The 23,532-nt window shown below is 42.2% G+C and overlaps 1 protein-coding gene across 3 annotated transcripts in view; it reads right to left on the reverse strand.

Annotated features, from left to right (window-relative positions):
• Positions 1–23,532, reverse strand: part of RBM44 (RNA binding motif protein 44) — a 121,029-nt gene that overhangs the window by 42,793 nt on the left and 54,704 nt on the right. For all 3 annotated transcript variants that reach the window (XM_072121401.1, XM_072121402.1, XM_072121403.1), the window contains one exon: positions 5,800–6,599. In XM_072121401.1, coding sequence (XP_071977502.1) covers positions 5,800–6,599 — 800 coding nt within the window. The remainder of the gene's footprint in view (positions 1–5,799; positions 6,600–23,532) is intronic.

Here is a 23,532-nt window from a genome sequence, read left to right on the forward strand (position 1 = left end):
CGCAACCTGAGAAACTACATTTCCCGGCGTCATATCATATCAATATCAGCTACTCATTTGAAGGGTACGGAGAACAAAAAAGCATATTTTCTCAGTCAGAAGAAAATTCTCCTGTTAGAATGGTGTCTAAAAGAAGAGATCTTCCACAGTCTAATATCTCTTTGGGGCAATTCTCAAATAGATCTGTTTGCAATGAAAGAGAACACCAAGTGCCACCACTACTTTTCACTAGAAAAAGGGGAGAACAAGGAACATCTAGATGCATTCTCCCATTCTTGGGACATTCCTCTAGCATACGCCCCCCCCCCCCCCCTATTCCCCTGATCGCAAGAGTCCTGGAAAAGATACAACAAGAAAACACAAGAAACTTATTCATTCGCCCAAACTGGCCGATAAAAAGCTGGTACCCGCTACTGAGAAGGATGTCACCGCAGGATCCAGTAATACTTCTGTTATCACACGGTCCAATTCATCTCCCGAATCCGGGAAGGTTACAGTTATCAGCCTGCATCTTGAATCCAACTATTTAAGATCTCAAGGAACTTTCTACTGAAGTTATTAAAACTCTCAAGGCAAGTAGGAAACCATTTGCAATATACCACAAAATATGTAAGAAACTTTCATCTTTTTGTAAGTATAATCCACCTTCCTAATCTAACCCAAAAGTTTTACTGGTCCTCGATTTTCTTCAGTAGGGTCTGGAGTTGGGTCTATCTAGGTCCACTTGTCGGCTTTTAGTGCTTCAATCAGCCCCTCATCGAACACAGGTGGGTCAAAAGATTTATTAGAGCATCCTCTAGATCAGGGGTGGCGAACCTATGGCACGCGTGCCAGAGAGGGCACGCCGATCCCTCTCTGTGGGCACGCAGGCCATCTCCCCTGCTGTCTATATATTAATCATTAGAACTCCCGGCAGGCAGGAAAAGCTGCCGATCGCCGAGAGCTCCAATTGATCTCTTTCACTGAAGGCTGCGTCTGACCTGCTCTGTGCTCATTAGTGCTGCCTAGAGACACAGCAGCAGGTCTGTGCCCGCCCCTCCACTCCCTCCCCCTCCCCCTTCAGCCCGGGAACATGAAGAGAGAGAGAGAACAGCGGGAGCACGCAGCAGCCTGTGCACAGTGAGTACAGAGGAGTGCAGCAGGAGGGCAGGAGCTGCTCTGTGTGTATATGGCACAGGCAGCAGGCAGGCAGCTTTGGGACACTGAACAACTGTAGGTGCTTATTGTTTAGTGTCCCAAACTGCCCTGTATGACACATGTCTGTGGCCACATGTATACTGCCCCTGGTCCAGTGCTCCTGTCACTGTGCCATGCTGCCAGTGACCCTGGGGTGCACTACACTGCCCTCACTGACAGCATGGCACAGGTGCCCAGAGCTCCAGACCAAGGGCAGTATATATATGTATTATATATGTATGTGTGTGTGGCCACAGACATGTGTCATGTGGTGATTTGATGGTAAATTCACCTGCCTGGTTCCATGTAGATTTGCTGTTCAGTGCACCCACCCTCCACCACACAACATACACATTACCCTACACACCCCCTGCCGAATTCAACCATCCTTCATATTGCCCCTGGATGGCGGTAGTGTTCCTCACTGGATGGGGGTAGTGATCCTCACTGGATGGGGGTAGTGATCCTCACTGGATGGGGGTAGTGATCCTCACTGGATGGGGGTAGTGATCCTCACTGGATGGGGGTAGTGTTCCTCTCTGGATGGGGGTAGTGTTCCTCACTGGATGGGGGTAGTGTTCCTCACTGGATGGGGGTAGTGTTCCTCACTGGATGGGGGTAGTGTTCCTCACTGGATGGGGGTAGTGATCCTCACTGGATGGAGGTAGTGTTCCTCACTGGATGGGGGTAGTGTTCCTCACTGGATGGGGGTAGTGTTCCTCACTGGATGGGGGTAGTGTTCCTCACTGGATGGGGGTAGTGATCCTCACTGGATGGAGGTAGTGTTCCTCACTGGATGGGGGTAGTGATCCTCACTGGATGGGGGTAGTGATCCTCACTGGATGGGGGTAGTGTTCCTCTCTGGATGGGGGTAGTGTTCCTCACTGGATGGGGGTAGTGTTCCTCACTGGATGGGGGTAGTGTTCCTCACTGGATGGGGGTAGTGTTCCTCACTGGATGGGGGTAGTGATCCTCACTGGATGGAGGTAGTGTTCCTCACTGGATGGGGGTAGTGTTCCTCACTGGATGGGGGTAGTGTTCCTCACTGGATGGGGGTAGTGTTCCTCACTGGATGGGGGTAGTGATCCTCACTGGATGGGGGTAGTGATCCTCACTGGATGGAGGTAGTGTTCCTCACTGGATGGGGGTAGTGTTCCTCACTGGATGGGGGTAGTGTTCCTCACTGGATGGGGGTAGTGTTCCTCACTGGATGGGGGTAGTGTTCCTCACTGGATGGGGGTAGTGTTCCTCACTGGATGGGGGTAGTGTTCCTCACTGGATGGGGGTAGTGTTCCTCACTGGATGGGGGTAGTGTTCCTCACTGGATGGGGGTAGTGTTCCTCACTGGATGGGGGTAGTGTTCCTCACTGGATGGGGGTAGTGTTCCTCTCTGGATGGGGGTAGTGTTCCTCACTGGATGGGGGTAGTGATCCGCACTGGATGGGGGTAGTGATCCTCACTGGATGGGGGTAGTGATCCTCACTGGTTGGGGGTAGTGATCCTCAGTGGATGGGGGTAGTGATCCTCACTGGATGGGGGTAGTGTTCCTCACTGGATGGGGGTAGTGCTCCTCACTGGATGGGGGTAGTGTTCCTCACTGGATGGGGGTAGTGTTCCTCACTGGATGGGGGTAGTGTTCCTCACTGGATGGGGGTAGTGTTCCTCACTGGATGGGGGTAGTGATCCTCACTGGATGGGGGTAGTGTTCCTCTCTGGATGGGGGTAGTGTTCCTCACTGGATGGGGGTAGTGATCCGCACTGGATGGGGGTAGTGATCCTCACTGGATGGGGGTAGTGATCCTCACTGGTTGGGGGTAGTGATCCTCAGTGGATGGGGGTAGTGATCCTCACTGGATGGGGGTAGTGTTCCTCACTGGATGGGGGTAGTGCTCCTCACTGGATGGGGGTAGTGATCCTCAGTGGATGGGGGTAGTGATCCTCACTGGATGGGGGTAGTGTCCCTCACTGGATGGGGGTAGTGATCCTCAGTGGATGTGGGTAGTGTTTCTCACTGGATGTGGGTAGTGTTCCTCACTGGATGGGGGTAGTGTTCCTCACTGGATGGGGGTAGTGTTCCTCACTGGATGGGGGTAATATTCCCTGCTGTATTTGCTCCTGCTTTGTGATATAATTGGTGATGTTGGACTTTCTGTAGTCTGTTTATTATCAGTATGGTGGTATTTATCTTGTTGTACTGTAATGGTCATCATGTGGCAGTATTATATGTCCCTTATAGAGTGGTATGGTGTGATTTTAGGCTAAATAGACGTGTTGGCACTTTGCGATGATTACATGGACTTTGGTTTGGAGTTTGGGCACTCGGTCTCTAAAAGGTTCGCCATCACTGCTCTAGATCAAGACCCCAGATCATTAATGAAACATCTTCATGGGTCCTGTCATTAGTTTTAACACTTTAGTAAAAGAGCCATTCGAACCTATTGACTCATCTAATGTAAAAAACTTAACATTAAAAACTGTATTCCTGATAGCCATCACCTCAGCCAGAAGACTAGATGAACTACAAGCTATATCGATTAGAGAACCTTACATGAGAATTCTTGAAGATAGAATTATGCTTATGTTGGACCCAAATTTTGTTCCACAGGTGGTCTAAGACTTGCACAGGAATCAGGAGATTACACTTCCTTCTTTCTGTGAGAAAAATATTTAAAAGCTACTGAACCCTGGCGTATTGACCCTAATCTCTTTATCCAATTTCAGGGGAAAAACAAGGGGAGGAAGGCGTCCAAGACAACCATTGCTAGATGGCTGAAAATAGCAATCGCGTCATGTTATGACATCCAGAAGACACCAATACCTTCAGGAATACAAGCAAATTCAACTACAGAAGTGTCCCCATCCTGGGCAGAGAGAAGAGTAGCCTCGTTGGAACAAATTTGCAAGGCTGCAACCATGTGCACCTCCTCCACGTTTTCAAAACATTACAGGCTGGACTTACCTTCTTCAAAAGACATCCTTTGGACGCAAAGTTCTACAGGCAGTAATCCCTCCAGGTGGGCCGTCATGGGGGACGAAGTGGAAATTATGAATTAGTTACTCACCGGTAATTCTATTTTCATTAGTCCACCATGACGGCCTATGTATTCCCACCCAAGTGTTTTCATATAAAAATTTGTATGTGACTAAAACCTACTGATAAATTTTGTTGCATCTTCCTCAGTGTGGTTATTTTGTAATCACTGGTGGGAAGATGCGGGGAGGAAACCTTTAACCTCTCTTCTTCCTGTCCCTGCAAAGGTCAAGGGGTATCCTCCAGGTGGGCCGTCATGGTGGACTAATGGAAATAAAATTACCGGTGAGTAACTAATTCGTAATTTTTATTGGCTTTTATTTTAATATAATTTTTTTTGGTTTTTAACTTTTATTTTTTTAGTATTTTTTAGACCCCCCCCCCAGGGTACTTTAACCCTTGGTTGTGTGATTGATCCTACCATATACTGCCATAATACAGTACAGCAGTATTTGGAGATTTTGCACACCATCTATTACAATGTGCAACTCGCACATTGTAATAGATAGCCTAAAACATGATAGCCTCGGATCTCTGTGTCCTAGCACTGATCGTGGGTGTTAGCGACGGGTGTTTGCACCATTGTGAAGCAAACACCTGTTGAGTATGAAGAGGGCTCAGCCCGTTTCATGCCCCCCCCCCCAAATGCAACAAGACGTACAGTAACATCTTTTTGCGTTATGGGGTTAATCATTTTCCCCACAGTTGAGAAAAGATGCACTGAAATCAAGAATTGTGAGAAGGGGCACTAGTCCTCATAAGTCTCCCCAGTTGTATACTCTCAGGGCAATATATTCAACCTAATAGAAGAAAAGGGGTGGTGAAAAAAAAAATTAGGGGTCACCAAATGACCCACCAAATGATCAACACTTTTGGTAAACTTTAATGGTGTCTACCTGGAGTTTTGACCACACAAAGCTGCAGGCAGTGGCATACGTGGTGTTCGTCACGCACCTTTACATTTTACCATGCATTTGGCTGGTTTGAAAGTATTTTTCTTCATTGATGGAAGTGTAAGCACTTGTGTTGACATTTTCACAGCTGCTTACACCTCCTACAATGAAGAAAGAAAAAACACTTTCATACCAGCCTTATGCAGGGTAGCATGTAAAACGCATGCGTTTCTGCAATGCATTTAAAAACACATCACAAATGCCACATGTAACTGCCCCCTAATGTATTGGTCATGGAGATTTGTGCAACCATACCATTGTGTGTCTTAGTAGCAGCAGGATTGTGAAAAATTCATTTATATTCCTGGATTGTAGCTTATGCATTGCTGTGAGAGATCTCTTTACAGAACCAAGTACAGTATCTCTCCTCTGCGTGGCCTGCTTCTGGTTAGTTATTACAGCAAGGGGAGGGCGGCTTGGAAGCCAATTTGAAGGCAAACCTCAAAGAACCCCCCAGTGCTCAAATACAATCCGACAATATAAATGTATTTTTCATTCCTGTAAAGTAATCTGCCCACTGCTGGAAGCACAGAAATACACTGGGATGCAGCCATTGATTATGAATAAAATACATAAAATGGTCAAGCTAAAATAATATCAAAGCAATACTTTTTAGATTACATTCTTGCAGATGCTTACCGGAGTCTGTGAAAAAAATCCACCTTCCATTGGGTCTGTGTTCACTCCAATATCCTGTGTAATTCTTCTATTGGTCTGCGTTTCTTTACTCATGTAAGGTAATGAAATATCCCCTGAAAGATCAGTGTTGCATGACACATCTTTATTTTTGGATTTACCAACAACAGAATGTATTTCTTCATTGGTAGTGAACTTTGTATTCTGGAAGGATAGATCCCTTAATAGTGGATGAAAATTAGCAAGTGGAGACTGTTTGTAGAATGAGAAGCTGGAGAGGTCTTCAAGCGTCTCTTCAAAAACACATCTCTCTACATCTGTACTCTCGTCCAGGGAAAATGGCGAACTGGACCTACTGTAAAAACTGCCACTTTTAACAGAGAAGAAGGTCTCATCATCAACAGAAGAGCAATCTTGGTCTACAGGACGATCAGGAAAATCAGAGAAGCATTTAAGCCATGGCTGTGTAGTCTTCATTTCATCTTGTGCCACTGTCCTATCAGGTCCCTCAAAGTTTAAACCATTATCTTTGCTTTTGATATTAAGAGTTCCATCAGTGATTTTCTTTTCATAACCCTCTAAAAATGAAGATTCATGTTCTTTCAAATTCTTGCCTATTGTTTGTTTCACATGACAAGGCAAGTCATACTCAGAAGATTTACTGGATACAGCCAGGTAATCGCTATGGTCAGCACTATGCAGCATACTCTCACAGTTATCAGCTGTGCAATATGTATCTTCCAGGTATGTCAAATTTTCCATGGAGGAGTAGATTTCACTGTCAAAAATCTCAGTACTTTTACCTGGATAAAAGAGGGACAGCTCTTAATAAATGACTAATTATGAACTACAAGAGATTTCCATTTGAAAAGGGAACCTGCCATCAAGTTCTCACATTTAAACTGAATCACAGGTTCCTCTAGTAATATTTACATTGAGGTTAACAACTACTTTATAACAAAGCCTAAATTGCCTTCAGGACAGAGGACTTTTCATGTTTAAATCCTCAATTTTCAAAAGATATATCTTGTTATTTTTTCATTTAACATGTGTATAAAAGGGGTAGTTTTTCCCCAATTAAGGCTACATTCACACACATGTATGGGGGACTGTGCGGCACCGTACCGCTCCGTAGCACGGGAAAAGATAGGACATGTCCTATCTTTTCCCGTATTACGGCGCCGTGCGCTGTATCTCCCTATGGAGAGGGGCGGGGGTGAGCAGCGCTCATCCCCTGCTCCTCTCCACAGCGCCGATGTATGTCTGCCGTACTACGGTACTACTAAGTACCTTCCCTCTGATCACTTAATTAGGCAGCAGATGAGGCTCTGGTCTGCTACCACACATAGGAGAGGAACCTTGGGAGAAATATACCTCCCCTCCACAACCTGTCCTGCACAGGTGCCACTTTACACAACACTACACTTTTATTTGGGGGGAAAAAAAAAGGCTTAAGGTGTGTTCATGCGTTCAGTATTCAATGCCAAAAGCAGGTGTGGATCATATGGTTGATGACTTATCAATGAGATGTGCTACGCCTTCTCTTTTTTTTTTAACTACACTCCTGGTTTGTACATAAGAAACTGCATAAGAAACTGCGCAGAGGTATAAGGAATGTATGAAGAGGGCTCACGGGCTGAGTCCTCTTCATACAGAGGTGGGGGTTGTTGCATATTGCAGCAAACCCCCACCGCTAATAACCGCGGTCGGTGCTTGCACCGATTGCGGCTATTAACCCTTTCAACGCCGCTGGCAAAGTCGCCGGCGGCGTTTAAATGACGGCGGCGCTCATTGTAATGAATGTGCTGCAAAAATGCCATATATTGCAATACAGAAGTATTGCAGTATATGGTAGGAGCGATCTGACCATCTAGGGTTAATGTACCCTAGATGGTCTAAAAAATAGTGAGAAAAAAAAAAAGTTTAAAAAATAAAAAAAAAATTAATAAAATATAAAAAATTCAAATCACCCCCCTTTCCCTAGAACGGATATAAAACATAATAAACAGTAAAAATCACAAACATATTAGGTATCGCCGCATCCCAAAATGCCCTATCAAAATATAAAACCGGTTACGGGCGGTGGTGACCTCCGAGGCGGGAAATGGCGCCCAAATGTCCGAAATGCGACTTTTACACCTTTTTACATAACATAAAAAATTAAATAAAAAATGATCAAAAATGAAAATGTATTAAAACACAATAAAACCTGTATAAATTTGGTATCACCGCGATCGCACCGAACCAAAGAATAAAGTAGGCATGTTATTTGGAGCAAAGAGAGAAAGTCGTAAAAACTGAGCCCACAAGAACGTTTTTTTTTTCAATTTTTCCACGTTTGGAATTTTTTTTCAGCTTCGCAGTACACGGCATGTTAAAATAAATAACATTACAGGAAAGTAAAATTTGTTACGCACAAAATAAGCCCTCACACAGGTCTGTACACGTAAAAATGAAAAAGTTATGGATTTTTGAAGTTGGAGAGCGAGAAATGAGCCGAAAAACCCTGCGTCCTTAAGGGGTTAAAAAGTGGACCTGCCGTGTGGGCATAAGCCGTGTGCTAGAGGAGATGACCCCTCCTCCCTTTATAGGAAACAGCGGCACACAGCCGCACACTCGCAGAAAGCTAGAGCATGCTCTATCTTTTTGCAGTGTTCAGCGCCGCGCCAGGCCGCCATTGCAGTCCATGGGGACGTATATATGGCCGCATGTACGTCCCTATGAACGGCTGTGTGAATGAGCTAGAAAAGGAATTTTTGTAGATCCAGCACTCAAGGTAGGTAAAATTAAAATGGCATTCATGAATAAGGGCAACATGCAAGGTTATGCCCGAAACGCGTAGGTCCGCTACTATGTACCTTTTAACTGATAGCACTATGTCTATTTAGCACTTACAGTGCACTCCATGCCTTTTTGTAAAGATTTTTTACGCATTTTTTGGAATCAAATAAAGTATATGCCATTTTAATTTTACCTACCTTGAGTGCTGGATCTACAAAAATTCCTTTTCTAAATCCTTCACCTGGAGCGGCACAGGCTTCGCCTCTGTTTCCAAGACCCGGGCACCGTTCACTTTACTTATGTGGATACAGGATACAGGACTACTACCCATTGAATATCGGCTGACAAGGTGAGCTGAAAGTTTCCATTCCCTTCAACAACTATATTTTTCTATGTTTCTATATATGTGTGAATGAGCCCTTACAGTATATACACATATAACCAACCCCCAAGGAACACAAACACAAAGCTTTGCCGGCATCAATCAAGCACAGGCTATTCAACCCCAGCACATATGCAATATGCAGGAAATGAAGAAATAAAAGTGGCCATAGACACAGGTTTTGCTGGCCGGCAGAAGTAGGGAAACAGAGAAAGATACACACACACACACACACACACACTTTTTCAGTATCCACCCCCCTAACAATGGAAACATTGGGAAAAGAAGTGGGAGGGTAAAGAAGAAATGTGTTTCAATCTTAACCCCTTAACGCCTCAGCCCTTTTTTCGTTTTTGCGTTTTCATTTTTCACTCCCCACCTTCAAAAATCTATAACTTTTTTATTTTTCCATGTAAAGAGCTGCGTAACAAATAACACTTCAAAATGGTGGAATTCACGGTAATATTCCATGCCGTGTACTGGAAAGCGGGAAAAAAATTCCAAATGCAGTGAAATTGGTAAAAAAAACCCCTGCATTTGTGCCGTATTCTTGTGGGCTTGGATTTTACGGATTTCACTGTATGCCCCAAATGACAGCTCTACTTTATTCTTTGGGTCGGTCCGATTACGGGGATACCAAATTTGTATAGGTTTTATAATGTTTTCATACATTTAAAAAAGTGAAAACCTCCTGTACAAAACATTTTTTAGGGATTTTGCCGTCTTCTGGCACTAATAACTTTTTTATTCTTTGGTATACGGAGCTTTGGGAGTTGTAGATTTTTGCAGATTTTGATGACGTTTACAATGTTATCATTTTTAGAACTGTGCAATCACTTTTTATAGAATTCATTTTTTTAAAACGGCAAAAAAGTGCCATTTTCGACTTTGGGTGCGATTTTCCGTTATGGGGTTAAACGCAGTGAAAAACCGTTATCATATTTTTATAGTTCGGGCATTTTCGGACGCGGCGATACCTAATGTGTTCATGATTTTTACTGTTTATTTATATCAGTTCTAGGGAAAGGGGGGTGATTAGAGGTTTTAGGTTTTTAAATTACCGTATTTTTCGGTGTATAGGGCGCATTAAGAATAAAGGGCAGCTAAGACGTGTTGGTGCATACTTAAGGCGCAGGCGGCCACGGATGTGGTTTGGATGCCGAGCAGAGAGGCGACTCAGCAGCGCCACAGCAGTGGCGGCTACTGTCAGAATGCCTACGACAGGGGACATGACGAAGATTGAACGCCCCAGGCCCCCGCAAAATCCCGAACTTGGCGCTGATCGTGCCAGGAGAGAGCATCCAGGAGAAGTGAGCGACCCCCACGAATAGCCGCAGCAAGGACACAGGGAGCAGAGGTAATCGGGTTAGGCGGCAGATGAAGAAGCACCGTGGCTATTTGGCCCGGAGCTCTTCCCGATTCATATATTAGGCACACTTTTGATTTCTAAGAAAATCATAGGTTTTTTAGTGCGCCTTAGAGTCCGAAAAATATGGTATAATTTTTTTTTCTAAACTTTTTTTTTAAAAATTTAATTTTACAATATGCATCAAAGACTTACTGGCTATGGAGAGGGCTCAGCCCGTGTTTTTTATGCATACTCTTCTTTTTGTAAGATGTTATGGGGCTTTGAACGTTAGGTGCGATTTTTCACATTTTCATAAAAAACACAAAATCCTGCTATTGAGGGACCTGCTCAGGTTTCGAGTCACTTTGAGAGACCGAAATAAAAGTAAAACCCCATAAATTATCCCATTATAGAAACTACACCCCTCAACGTATGTAAAACAACTTTTATGAAGTTGGTTAACCCTTTAATTGTTTTACAGGGGTTAAAACAAAATCGGATGCAATTTTGAAAGTGAATTTTCTTTGGCTAAATGAATGTGTTTTTCAAAAAGAATGTACAAATTTTCAGTGGATAAAATACCAAAACGCTCCACAAAATTTGATACCCAATCCCTCCCGCGTATAACAATGCCCCATATGTGGTGGTAACCTGCTGTATGGGCAAACGCCAGGGCATCGAAGGGAAGCTGCGCCATTCAGAGCAGATTGTCATTTTTTATTGGCTATACAATGCATAATCTTTATTTTTTGGGCAATTTGGACATATAAGGGCAATTTTTTTTGGACATGAGATGCACTTTACAAATACTACATTTTAGTGAGTCATTAGCTTATTGACGAGATTTTATTAACTCTTGAATGTATGGGTGAAAAGAAAATTGTCAATTTTGGTTTACTTTTCATATTTTTTGGTGATCGTACACCGTTCACTAAAAATACTATTTATTATCTTTATTCTACAGATCACTAAGATTACGGTGATACTTCATTTATATAGTTTTTCACTTATTTTTACAATTTTACTGGATAAAAACTAACACAGAGGAAATCTCATTTGTTTTTGCATCGCCATCCTTTCGGAGACCTAACTTTAATACTTTTTGGTTGCCTTTAGGGCCTTTTTTGTTACAAGTTGAGTTGTTCTTTTCAGTGGTAGCATTTTGGCGCACATAACTTTTTTTGATCACTTTTTAGAACATTTTTGTGTAGAGATTTTATGAAAAATGTACATTTTTGGCATGTTTTTCGGGTTTTGTTTTTACAGCGTTCACCCAGTGGGTCCAATAATGGTTCTGAGTTACTGTACAAATTGTAAGGGATGCGGCGATACCAAATATGTGGGGGTTTTTGGCGATTTACTGCGATCGGAGCGTATCAGGGATTACCGTATATGCCGGCGTATAAGACGACTGGGCGTATAAGACGACCCCCAACTTCTGCCCTAAAAATATAGAATTTGGTATATACTCACTGTATAAGACTACCCCTCTCCCAAATGAAAAAAAGTCTGCTTAAAACTTTGCAAAACAAACAAGAGAGCAAGTGCCTGGTGATCATTAATATCGCAGCTTACAGTTATGAAGATCCGACATGCTTCTGTAAGTGCCGCCTGTGACCCCCAGCTCTGTGACGCCGACCGCTGTGACAGGGCGGCTGCATTAGCATACAGCGCGCCGCCCCGTCAGCGCGTACTAAGCCTCTTCTAATGAATGTGAGAGGCGGACTGCCGCGCATGCGCGGCGGTCCCAGGAAGCGGCTCTCTGCGCGCTGACGGGGAAAAAAAACACCTCACACAGTGCGGCCCCCGTATATCCGGCGTATAAGACGACCCCCCACTGTAGCCATTATTTTAAGGGGTTAAAAAGTAGTCTTATACGCCAGTATATACAGTAATACCCGCGATCTGAGAAATCTCCGATCGCGGGTGTTAGAGGCAGGTGTCGTCTATAATATATAGCTGACACCCGCAGCTTCTGGCGCCAGAAGCATGACATAATAGTACTGGATTTTGCGGGAACGCACCTCCTGCGATGCAGTACTATTAGGTCAAATGTCGGGAAGGGATTAAAAGATCTGAAGGACAACACAAATATAGTTATCCGCTCCGCAGACAAGGGTGGAGGAGTGGTCATTCAAGACCGCATCGATTATATTGCGGAGGCCACGAATATCCTAATGGATTCCGACTATTATGTACCCCTCAATGTATCCCACTCCTCAATTTCTAAAAGAATACAAGATCATGATACAAGAAGCATATGAGGCGGAAATAATAAATACAAATGAACGAGGCTTCCTCACTGTGCCTCACCTCTCGATCCCCATCTTCTACCACCTTCCGGGAGTCCTATAATATCAGGAATTGGATCTCTAACATGCAACCTTTCCCACTATATAGACCTTTTTCTACAACCTCTGGTGATAGAACTTCCATCCTATTTACGCGATTCTACGAGTTTGATCATCGATTTGGAAAATTTCATATGGGAAGAGGATTATCATTTTCTCACGCTCAATATCTCCTCCCTATATTCTAACATCACCCATACTTTGGGTCTGGAAGCCACGAGACGGTCCCTCCAGGAACAATCAGACCTTTTGGAGAAACAAATCCTCTTCCTCTTGAAGGGGCTAGAATTCGTTTTAAAACACAACGTTTTCGACTTTCAGGGAAAGCTATTATCACCAAATTCATGGAACACCAAATTCGTGGAACTGCTATATCGAGCCGCTCCCAGCTATGCGAATCTATTCATGGGGCGGTTCGAGTCCTCCTTCATATACAGTTCTACTTTTTGGATGAAGAACATCGTCTATTACAAACGTTATATAGATCTATTCATTATGTGGCGTGACAGTAGGACTGAAGCGGATGATTTTGTGAAGACAATCAACATGAACTCTTGGGGACTAAAATTCACCATGTATCTGAATAACGAAGAAACAGTTTTTTTGGATCTTGAACTCAAAAGCCAAAGGAAACAAGATCGTTACTTCCACCCACTTCAAAAAAGTGAACAGCAACAGCTTCCTTGAATACAGCAGTGCTCATTATCCCAAATGGCTTAAAACCGTGCCGTACAGTCAATTCCATAGAATCAGAAAGCACTGTACCTCAGTCGAGGATTACACAAATCAATCTATTATCCTCAAGGAGAGATTTCGGGAGAAGAAGTACCCTGGACATCTGATAGAACACGGATACAAAAAGTATTCCGAGACATCCCAATATTATTGTCTGAAACCCAAAAACAAAAAATCGTCTGTGGCTTCAGAATCCGGAAGGAGACTTTTACATTTTGTAACTACCTTTGATAAAGGGAGCAATAACATCAGAGCCATTTTATCAAAGCATTGGAATATCCTCCTTAAGAATCCCTTGCTCTACAACCTATTACCAAAACAACCTGCAATAACCTTCAGGAAATCTACTACAATCAAAAACATGATAGCCTCCAGCAAATTGAAATCTATTAAAACTACAAGCACCAATAACACCACTCCAGGAGTTTATAAATGCCACCACAAATTATGTCTTTGTTGTGCTATTATAAACCATGGGGCCAAGACCTTCACATCCAAAACCACAAGGGAAACTTTCAAAATAAAAAACAATCTTTCATGCTCCTCCGAATTTGTAATTTATCTGGTAGAATGTGTTTGCGGCAAACAATATGTACACTACTTAAAATGAGAGTCAACGGTCACCGCTTTAAAACCAAAATCGGCTTTCTTAAGCAAAGCCTGTCTAAACATCTTACTTTGGAGCATGGTCGGGCGTGTGATGTCATCAAAATCACCCCCTTCAAGCAAATATCACAAGATGCATCTGATAGAGTGGGTTCCCTCAAACGGAGGGAATCATATTGGATCTACAAGCTGAACACACTATACCCTAACGGCCTGAACGAGGCGATTGAATCAGTCTGAATCTATTCTTCAACTCCGATTATATCATCCCTTCACATACCACCATTACACTGAGACCTTCCGTATCATTCGATTTTTCTTTAAACAAAACACAAATAAAAACTGTTAACATATTTAGAAGACAATCTCATTCCTACCGTTTATGATTCCAACATCTATCTCCCAGGCCGGCTATAGAGCTGCCTTCGCAGCTATTCACCTTCTCTCAGCATCCCTTGTAGCGGTCCTTTGAGTTTCTCCCAACTTTGTCCATTGCGCCTTCCGTAGCTTCCACAATCAGCTGAGAGTTACATCACAACGATCGTTCTGTCCACTCAACGGAGCACCTCCACATCGGAACCCTACTTTTCCCATCAGGTTCTTCCTATCACTAAGTTAGTTTATTAAAGTGAATGTTTTAACTCCATCCTTTATATAATGTCCTCCTTTTTAAAATTTTAAACTCCAAGTTTTATCAAAATTTGCTAATAACGCAGGGAGTGCGGGCAACACTGTCCTCCTATCAATCATTCTATTATCTATCTACTATATGTGTTTGTGTTTTTTAGTATGTATTGCATCATATGTTGTCCTTTTTGGACTTTTATGATTTTTTTTCACCGGGGAACCGAACTTTGACCCCACGGTCACCTGAATGTGATGTCATCACGGCGTCCGGTTTAACTCTTTGTATATATATTGAATGATTTGTTCTACATGTCATGCCTGATGAAAGCTCCGGTACAGGGCTGAAACGCGTCGTTACAATAAAGCTCCTTGTATGAGATTAGGCTCTCCAGAATTCTTTATCCACCGGGCGCCAGTCCGCCATTTGCCTATTCCACAGGATTATGTACATTATCTTACTCGACTAAGTGGTTCCCTGGATCCACCCGAGACAAGGTTACAGGCTGGACGGGCTGCCATCACCAGTACTATTCAAGGTCCATATCTCATCTGAGACCAGGTGAGAGTCCTTATTGTGTTCTTGTTTATACTTCATTTTACCGTATGGTATTCTTGTGCTTGTCCCCCTGGTGATTAAACACGCAAAGGTTTGCGTTTAACACCATGCTCCAGGTCCACAATCCCCACAGAACTAAATGGATCATAATGGGACAGATTTCTCAAGTTGTCTGAAAGTCAGAATATTTCTAGTTGCCCATGGCAACCAATCAGCTCCCCTTTAAAATATTCATGAGCACTGGTAAAATGAAAGCTGAGCTGTGATTGGTTGCCAAGGGCAACGAGAAATATTCTGACTTTCAGACAGCTTGATAAATCTGCCCCAATGTGTCTGCTTAGTGTCCATGCTCACACTGTGGAATATTACACTGACCATCACTGAGTGTTAGGAGCTAAAACAGCAATAAAACTGCGTAAAATTGTAAAGGGTTAATAATTATCCCTATTGTGTTATCACCACTAGGGGATTGAAATATGAGAATTTTCTTAAATGGAAAAACCCCTTTAATCTTTGTAACCCCTTAGGCTCTACTGACCGTGTTACTTAAAAAAAATAAATAAAAACCACTGCAAACATTTTTAAACAAAAATACAGCATTTCACAGATATAATTCTAACCTGTCTATCAGTCCTGGTGTACACAATTTCAGTTGTCCCTGGTTGATAACTACTGTAGCAGATATACAGTAAATTCTTTATCCAGGGAGGGGGAGGCAGGAACATTACATCTGATAACTGTGTTTGAGTGTGTGTAGCTGACATGTAACAAGAGCCAGAGAGTGTCATTGTGTGTAATATGGATCTCATCTCATATCGGTCTCATCTCTCACATACTAGTACAATGTTCAGAAGGTAAATAAAAGTGTTTATAAACCTTGTACCCCAATAATCCAACCACATTGTCAGCTCACAGAAGGAGATGGATTATAAAGTGTCTTCTTAGAGTCTCTGCCCGCACTCGAATTTTACACTCACCATCACTGACTGATAGGAGCTAAAACAGCCATAAAACTGAGTTAAATTGTAAAGTAAAGGGTTAAAAATTACCTATGGGATTAACACATTAACCCCTAGGCGCACCAGGACGTTATAATACGTCCCCGGGGCTAGATACTTAGCGCACGGGGACGTTCTATAACGTCCTGCTTCTGGCACCGGCTCACGAACGGAGCCGGTACCAGAAGCAGCGGCTGTCAGCTGTCTAGTACAGCTGACAGCCTGCGCTAACACCCCCGATCGGAGCCGGCTCCTATCGTGGGTGTTAACCCCTTACACGCCGCGGTCAAACATGACCGCGGCGTGTAAGGGTGTTTGCGCTGTTGATCGGATCCCCCGTGCCGCTTACCGGGGAATCCGATCCACTTCTGGGCAGCTCCGTGGACTGGCATGTGCCCCGGAGCTGCTCGGTCTCCATGGCAGTCAGACCCCTTCCGGGTCTGACTGTAAACTGTCTGAGCATGCGCAAGCTTGCTCAGACAGTTTACACTGCTCTACAATAAAATAGTATTGTAGAGCAGTGTATTGAACTTAAACCAGTGATCAGAGCATCACTGGTTTAAGTTCAAGTATGTATAATTAAAAAAAAGTAAAAAAACACTAAAGTTAATACATTAGAATAAATAAAAAAAAATGCATTAAAATATAAGCCCCTAAAATGTCACTTTCCTATAAAAACACTTAATAAAGTATAAAAAAAACACAAAAACACAAAACCCCCCCACATATTTGGTATTGCCGTGTCCGTAACAATCTGCATAATAAAACAGAATCGTTACTGGACCCGCACGGTACACGTCGTAAAAAAAACTTAAAAATGTTCCGAAAAAATGATCATTTTTAATTAAAACCCTATAAAAAATGCTCTAAAAAGTGATTTAAAAAATGTTATGCACTCCAAAATAAGCCCACTAAAAAGAACAACTCTTCTTGCAAAAAATAAGCCCCTAACTAGATTTGTCAGCTGAAAAATAAAAAAGTTATGCACTTTAAAATAAGACCACTAAAAAGAACAATCCTTCTCGCAAAAAATAAGCCCTTAAACAGATTTGTGAGGCGAAAAATAAAAAAGTTATGCATATGAAAGACGGTGATGCTAAAATTAACAACATTTTTGCCAAATTATTTTTTATTCAGTAAAAATGGGAAATAATAAAAAATCTATATAAATTAGGTCTTTTTGCAATCGTGGCGACCCATAGAATAAAAATAATATACTGTTTTTATGGTATGGTAAACAGCCCAAAAAAACAAAAAAATCTTCCTAAAAAATGACGATTTTCATTTCCTCCACCAACAAAGAGTTAATAAAATCTCACCAATTAGCCTATAGATTCCCCAAAATTATGTACCAGAAAAGTGCATCTCATGTGGCAAAAGAAATAAGCCCCTATAGGTCCACATTAAAAAAAAGAAAAAAATTATAGCCTGTACAATGTGACATAGCAAATCTGATCTGGATGACGCTCCTTCACTTCTATGCCCGGCCGTGCGCCCATACAGCAGGTTACCACCACATGTAGAGTATCCGTGTACTCGGGAGAAATTGGGTAACAAACTTTGTGGAGCCTTTATTCATTTAATCCATTGTAAATGTTTAATTTTCCACCCAAAATGAGTGTATTGTGAAAAAATATTACAATTTGCAGACTGCACCTCCATTTTGTTTTAATCCCTATAAAACACCTAAACAGTTAACAAACTTCTTAAAAATGGTTTTTCATACATTGAGGTGTGTAGTTTCCATAATGGGGTAATTTATGAGTGTCACTATTATTTAGGCCTCTCAGTGTCACTTAGAAGTTGAGCAGGTCCATCTAAATACAGGTTTTGGTGATTTTACAAAAAATGTGAAAAATGATACCTAAATTCTGAGCCTCATAACATTCTAGTAAAATATGTGGAATCTTAAAAAACCATGCCAACATAAAGCAGACATTTGGGAAATGTAAGTTATGAATTTATTTGGGTGCTATGACTGTCTGTATCAAAAGTAGAGAATTTAGAATGTTGAAAATAAAGAATTTTTCAAAATTTTTGCCAAATTTTGTTTTTTTTCATAACTAAACGCAAAAGATTTCATCCAAATTTTTAAACTAATTTGAAGTACAATGTGTCACGAGAAAACAATCTCAAAATACCCTGGATATCTCATAGCGTTCCCACGATATAACCACTTATAGTGACACAGGCCAGATTTGAAAAATGGGCCAAAAGAGGCCCACAGGGGTTGAGGACACAGCCTAAAATGGCCTTCAGGACACAAGCCTATTTTTCAGACCTGACATTTATCATTTTGTTTGATAATAACTTCAGAACACATTAACTTATCAGTGTTATTTTGAGATTGTTCTTTCATGACACACTGTGCTTTATGTCAGTAGTAAAATGTTAGTTGATACGATACATGGTTTTCATTAAAAAAGGGGAAATGTAGCAAAAAATATTTAAAAAAAAAAATCAGCAATTTTCCTAACGGTTTTTTTTTCAGACAGACAATCTTGCCATCCAAATTACTTAATAAATAGCATTTACCATAGCTCTGCATTATATTGTAATAACTTTGTAAACATTCTTACATTTTTCTAGGATGTTAGCAGACTTACAATAGTAACAGCAAGTTAAAGAAAATTTAGAAACCGTGTTTATGGGCTGTTGCAATTAAGAAAGGGCTTTTTAAAGACTTTGCAATAAAAAACCATCACAAATGACTTCATTTTCAGAAATGCCCCCATTCAGCTTTTCAAAACCACTTTTAGAAAGTTTTTTTTAACCCTTTCGGTGTTTCATAGGAATTAAAGAGAAATAGAAGTAAAATTTTGACAAAAATATTTTTTTTCACTAATATATTAATTTAGGCCTAAAATGTACAAATTTACAATGGGTTGTAGGAAAAAATACACACCCCATTTTATTGCACAATTCCTCCCGAGCACGGAAATACCCCACATGCGGGCGTAAACTGCTTTTAGGGCATATAGCAGGGCACAGAACAGAGCGAGCACCATTTGGTTATGAGTGGGTAGATTTTCCTGAAACTGTTTTAGGCCACCATCATTCATTTACAAAGACTCTGGGGAATGGGAACATTTAAAAACCCCAACAAGTGACCCCATTTAGGCCTAAAATGTACAAATTTACAATGGGTTGTAGGAAAAAAACACACACCCCATTTTATTGCACAATTCCTCCTGATAACAGAAATACCCCACATGTGGGTGTAAACTGCTTTTAGGGCATATAGCAGGGTACAGAACAGAGCGCCAACAAGCACCATTTGGTTATGAGTGATTAAATTTTCCTGAAAGTTTTAAGTCACACCTTTCATTTACAAAGACTTTTGGGAATGGAAACAGTTAAAAACCCCAACAAGTGACCCCATTTTGGAAACAAAACCCTTAAAGGTTTCCAGAATAAAGCAATAGTGACTTATAGGCCCCATTCCACACTTATAGTAGATTTGAGCTAACAGAATAATGTAACACCACCATAAGTGAACCTTATTAAAAACGACACCCAGAAAGCAAAAATTATTCATCTAGGGGTATAATGAAAGTTTTTGGGGCTAGTAAAATTAAATCCAGGCAAAATCTATTTGCATATGCTGTAAAGAACACTTGTTCCTTCTGTATTCATCTAGGGGTATAATGAAATGAAGTTTTAAATTTTAGGTATAATATCAATTTGTAAATGGCCAACATTGCAATGAAATTTTGGGCATGTTTGTTCAGGATCATGTAAAAATAACAAAAATGACAAAATAACAATACAATTAATATTCCAGGGAAGTACGGTAAGCGCGGAAACAGTCTTTGATGCACAACCCTGGCTTATCAGGGCAAGTGGCGCATTGATAACCGGTATCTTTGCGAGTTCCCTTCTTGTAACACACACGGCATTTTTTGTATGGCCGTCTTTTCTTTTGAGTGTGTGTGTGTGTGTGTGTGTGTGTGTGTGTGTGTGTGTGTGTGTGTGTGTGTGTGTGGGGGGGGTGGGGGGGGGGGGCCATTTTCAGTGTCACACGGCTGCTGGAGAAAAATTGCTGTAGTGCAGTTGTTTGTGGCCGGTCGGGCGGTCGGTTGGCGATGTGGTCTGCAGCGAGCGGCTGCATCTCAGTCGGAGAGATCGCAGCTGCTGCTCCTGTCCTGCTCTGCGGGGGCCGCCCAATGGCGCCAGAGTGGAGCGTGGAGACAGAGCAGCCCCAGCTCGCAAAGACGCAACCTATGCTGTGCCTGCGCGGGAACATCTACACAGGAGCTGAAGCGGCCTGAAGAGGAGTAACGGAGGCTCGTGGTGTCGTTGGAGCCTGTGCCGGTTAGGTAAGTTAATTTATTGCGTTGAGCTCTGCCGGGCTGGGCTGTGATGTACACTCTTTGGGGGGCACTTCTCAGGACACAAATATCCTTAAAACTAGCTGTTGCTGGACTGCCACAGGTTCGCCATCACTGGAAGAATTCCCCCTCCCCCTCACTTATCTTAGTTCATGGCACCCCACACAAGTTAAATAACAGCAAGACCAACAAAAGAAACCAACTGACCAATTAACAAAGAAGTCACTAAGAAGGTAAGTTAAATAACTATACGTACCGTATTTTCTGGACTATAAGACGCACTTTTTAGCAAGAAAAAATCTTGCTAAAAAGTGCCTGCGTCTTATAGTCCGGAGGTCAGGAGGATCCAGCACTGCCAGACCCTCCTGACCTCTGTAAGGGAGATCGGGTGCTACCCAGAACTGCACCCGATCTCCCAGAGAAGAGCCTCCGCACTGCTCTTACCTCTCCCCGAAGTCCTACTGTACGGGACCTGCGGTGATGTCAGAATCATGTGACTGATCACATGCTTCTTACATCACTGCAGGTCTCATACACTCATGCTGCGCTGGGACAGGGTGAGAAGAAGAGCAATGGGGGAAGTATGTGTGTGTGTATAGGTGAGCTGAGTGAGTGTGTATAGGTGAGCTGAGTGAGTGTGTATAGGTGAGCTGAGTGAGTGTGTATAGGTGAGCTGTGTGTGTGTGTGTGTGTGTGTGTGTATAGGTGAGCTGTGTGTATAGGTGAGCTGTGTGTGTGTGTATAGGTGAGCTGTGCGAGTGTGCGTATAGGTGAGCTGTGTGAGTGTGCGTATAGGTGAGCTGTGTGAGTGTGCGTATAGGTGAGCTGTGTGAGTGCGTATAGGTGAGCTGTGTGAGTGTGCGTATAGGTGAGCTGTGTGAGTGTGCGTATAGGTGAGCTGTGTGAGTGTGCGTATAGGTGAGCTGTGTGAGTGCGTATAGGTGAGCTGTGTGAGTGTGCGTATAGGTGAGCTGTGTGAGTGCGTATAGGTGAGCTGTGTGAGTGTGCGTATAGGTGAGCTGTGTGAGTGTGCGTATAGGTGAGCTGTGTGAGTGCGTATAGGTGAGCTGTGTGAGTGTGCGTATAGGTGAGCTGTGTGAGTGTGCGTATAGGTGAGCTGTGTGAGTGTGCGTATAGGTGAGCTGTGTGTGTAAATGTATGTCTGTGTGCGCTGTGCTTTAGTGCAACCGACAGAAATATTTTAATTGGTGTAAAATATATTTTTCCTTTTTTTGGAAGCCTAAATCTGGGGTGCGTCTTATAGTAAGAAGCGTCTTATAGTCCGAAAAATACGGTATTTGTTATTTAAACTCTAAATATCACAAAATTAGGTTTTTTTTCTCAAGGTGACACGCCACCCGAGTTATGCTCGGTTTTTTGACGAATTTTGACACACCAAGCTCAAAAGGTTGCCCATAACTGGGCTAGATCAACCCCTCCCATGTGTTGGCTGTACTCCTGTATGCAGACTGGCTTGAGGACTGTGGCGTTGGTTCCTCTAACAGAGACAGGGGTGCTGTAATCTGCATGGATAGATGTGAGGACAAACATCTCTCTTGTCCTTATTTTGTCAGCATGATGTTACTCTGACACAAGGACTTGCTTTCACCCTGTCTCAATTTAAGGTCCACCAGATTTTTTGGGAGGCCTCTTTGATTCCTCCTTATTGTTCCGCAGGCCACTGTTCCTTTTTCAAGGAGACACTGAAAGAGAGGGACACTTGTATAGAAATTATCTATGTAAAGGTGATAGCCTTTACCCATCAGGGGGAATAAAAGATCCCATACAATTTTACCGCTTGTGGTTAGGACAGGGGGGCACCCAGGTGGACAGATCTGGGAGTCCTTTCCCTCATAGATACGGAATTTGTAGGTGTATCCGCTTTCACTTTCACAGAACTTGCAAACTTTGATCCCGTATCTATCTCTTTTGCTTGGCAGATATTGCTGAAATTTAAGCCTACCTCTAAAAAGTACAAGTGACTCGTCAATGGCTACATTTTTTTGTGGGGTGTAAGCCTCCATAAATTTCTCATTAAAATGAGTCACTACTGGCCTAATTTTATACAAATCTGTCTTGGACATGGTATCACTGTAATGCAGAAATAGTAACAGCGCCTCAAAGCGTGGTCTCGTCATTACAGCCCTGTACATTGGTTTGTGGTATAAAACGTCACTGGACCAATATGACCGGATGCTAGGATTTTTAACAAGTCCCATATTAAGAAAGAGCCCCCAGAATTTTTTTTTAATTCTGTGGCATTAGTGGGGTGCCAACTCTGGCTTCTAGCATAATAAGATGTGGGGTGACCGGCCAGAAACTGTTCTGCATACAGATTTGTCTGTGTAACCATTAGGTCTACAAATTCCTTTGTAAAAGTTTTTTTTAAAAAAATCAAGTTCCTTGTACCCATCTATATTAATATTTATTCCTGGGTTAGAACTGAATGCTGGAATTTGGGGAGAAAACATATTTGGGGGCTCCCAACTGCGGTCACTTGACTGCTCTTCACTCTGCCTACTGCGCCTTTGTGAGGGCTCCTCACTGTCACTAGAGGAGGACATTAGAAAGTTTTCTTCATCACTTGCAGTGTCTGTATCTGAACACATGTAGGCATAGGCCTCATCCGCAGAATATTAAACCGTTTAGCCATGCTAGAAACTATATTTGATTGTAATTTATTACTATTTTTTTTAAATTTAATGATGAAAGAAAAAACCTAACTGAAACGTCAGCGCAGGAAGGGATACAAACGCTGAAGATCTGTGTAGGTGTAAGTATATGTAATGTACCCCTACAGTACTAAACTGATATTATATCTATAAAACTAGAAACTATAATTTTTTGTATTTTTTTTTAGCATTCTTTTAAAATTTTATAATAAAACAAAAACCAGTAACTGCAACGTCAGTGCAGGAAGGGATACAAACGCTGAAGGTCTCTGTTGGTGTAAGTATATGTAATAACGTACAAGATTTATATACTGCTTTTGTGTATACAGTATATATCCCTAACCGCTAG

This window comes from Engystomops pustulosus, chromosome 8 (genome assembly GCF_040894005.1).
Source record: "Engystomops pustulosus chromosome 8, aEngPut4.maternal, whole genome shotgun sequence".
NCBI lineage: Eukaryota > Metazoa > Chordata > Amphibia > Anura > Leptodactylidae > Engystomops > Engystomops pustulosus.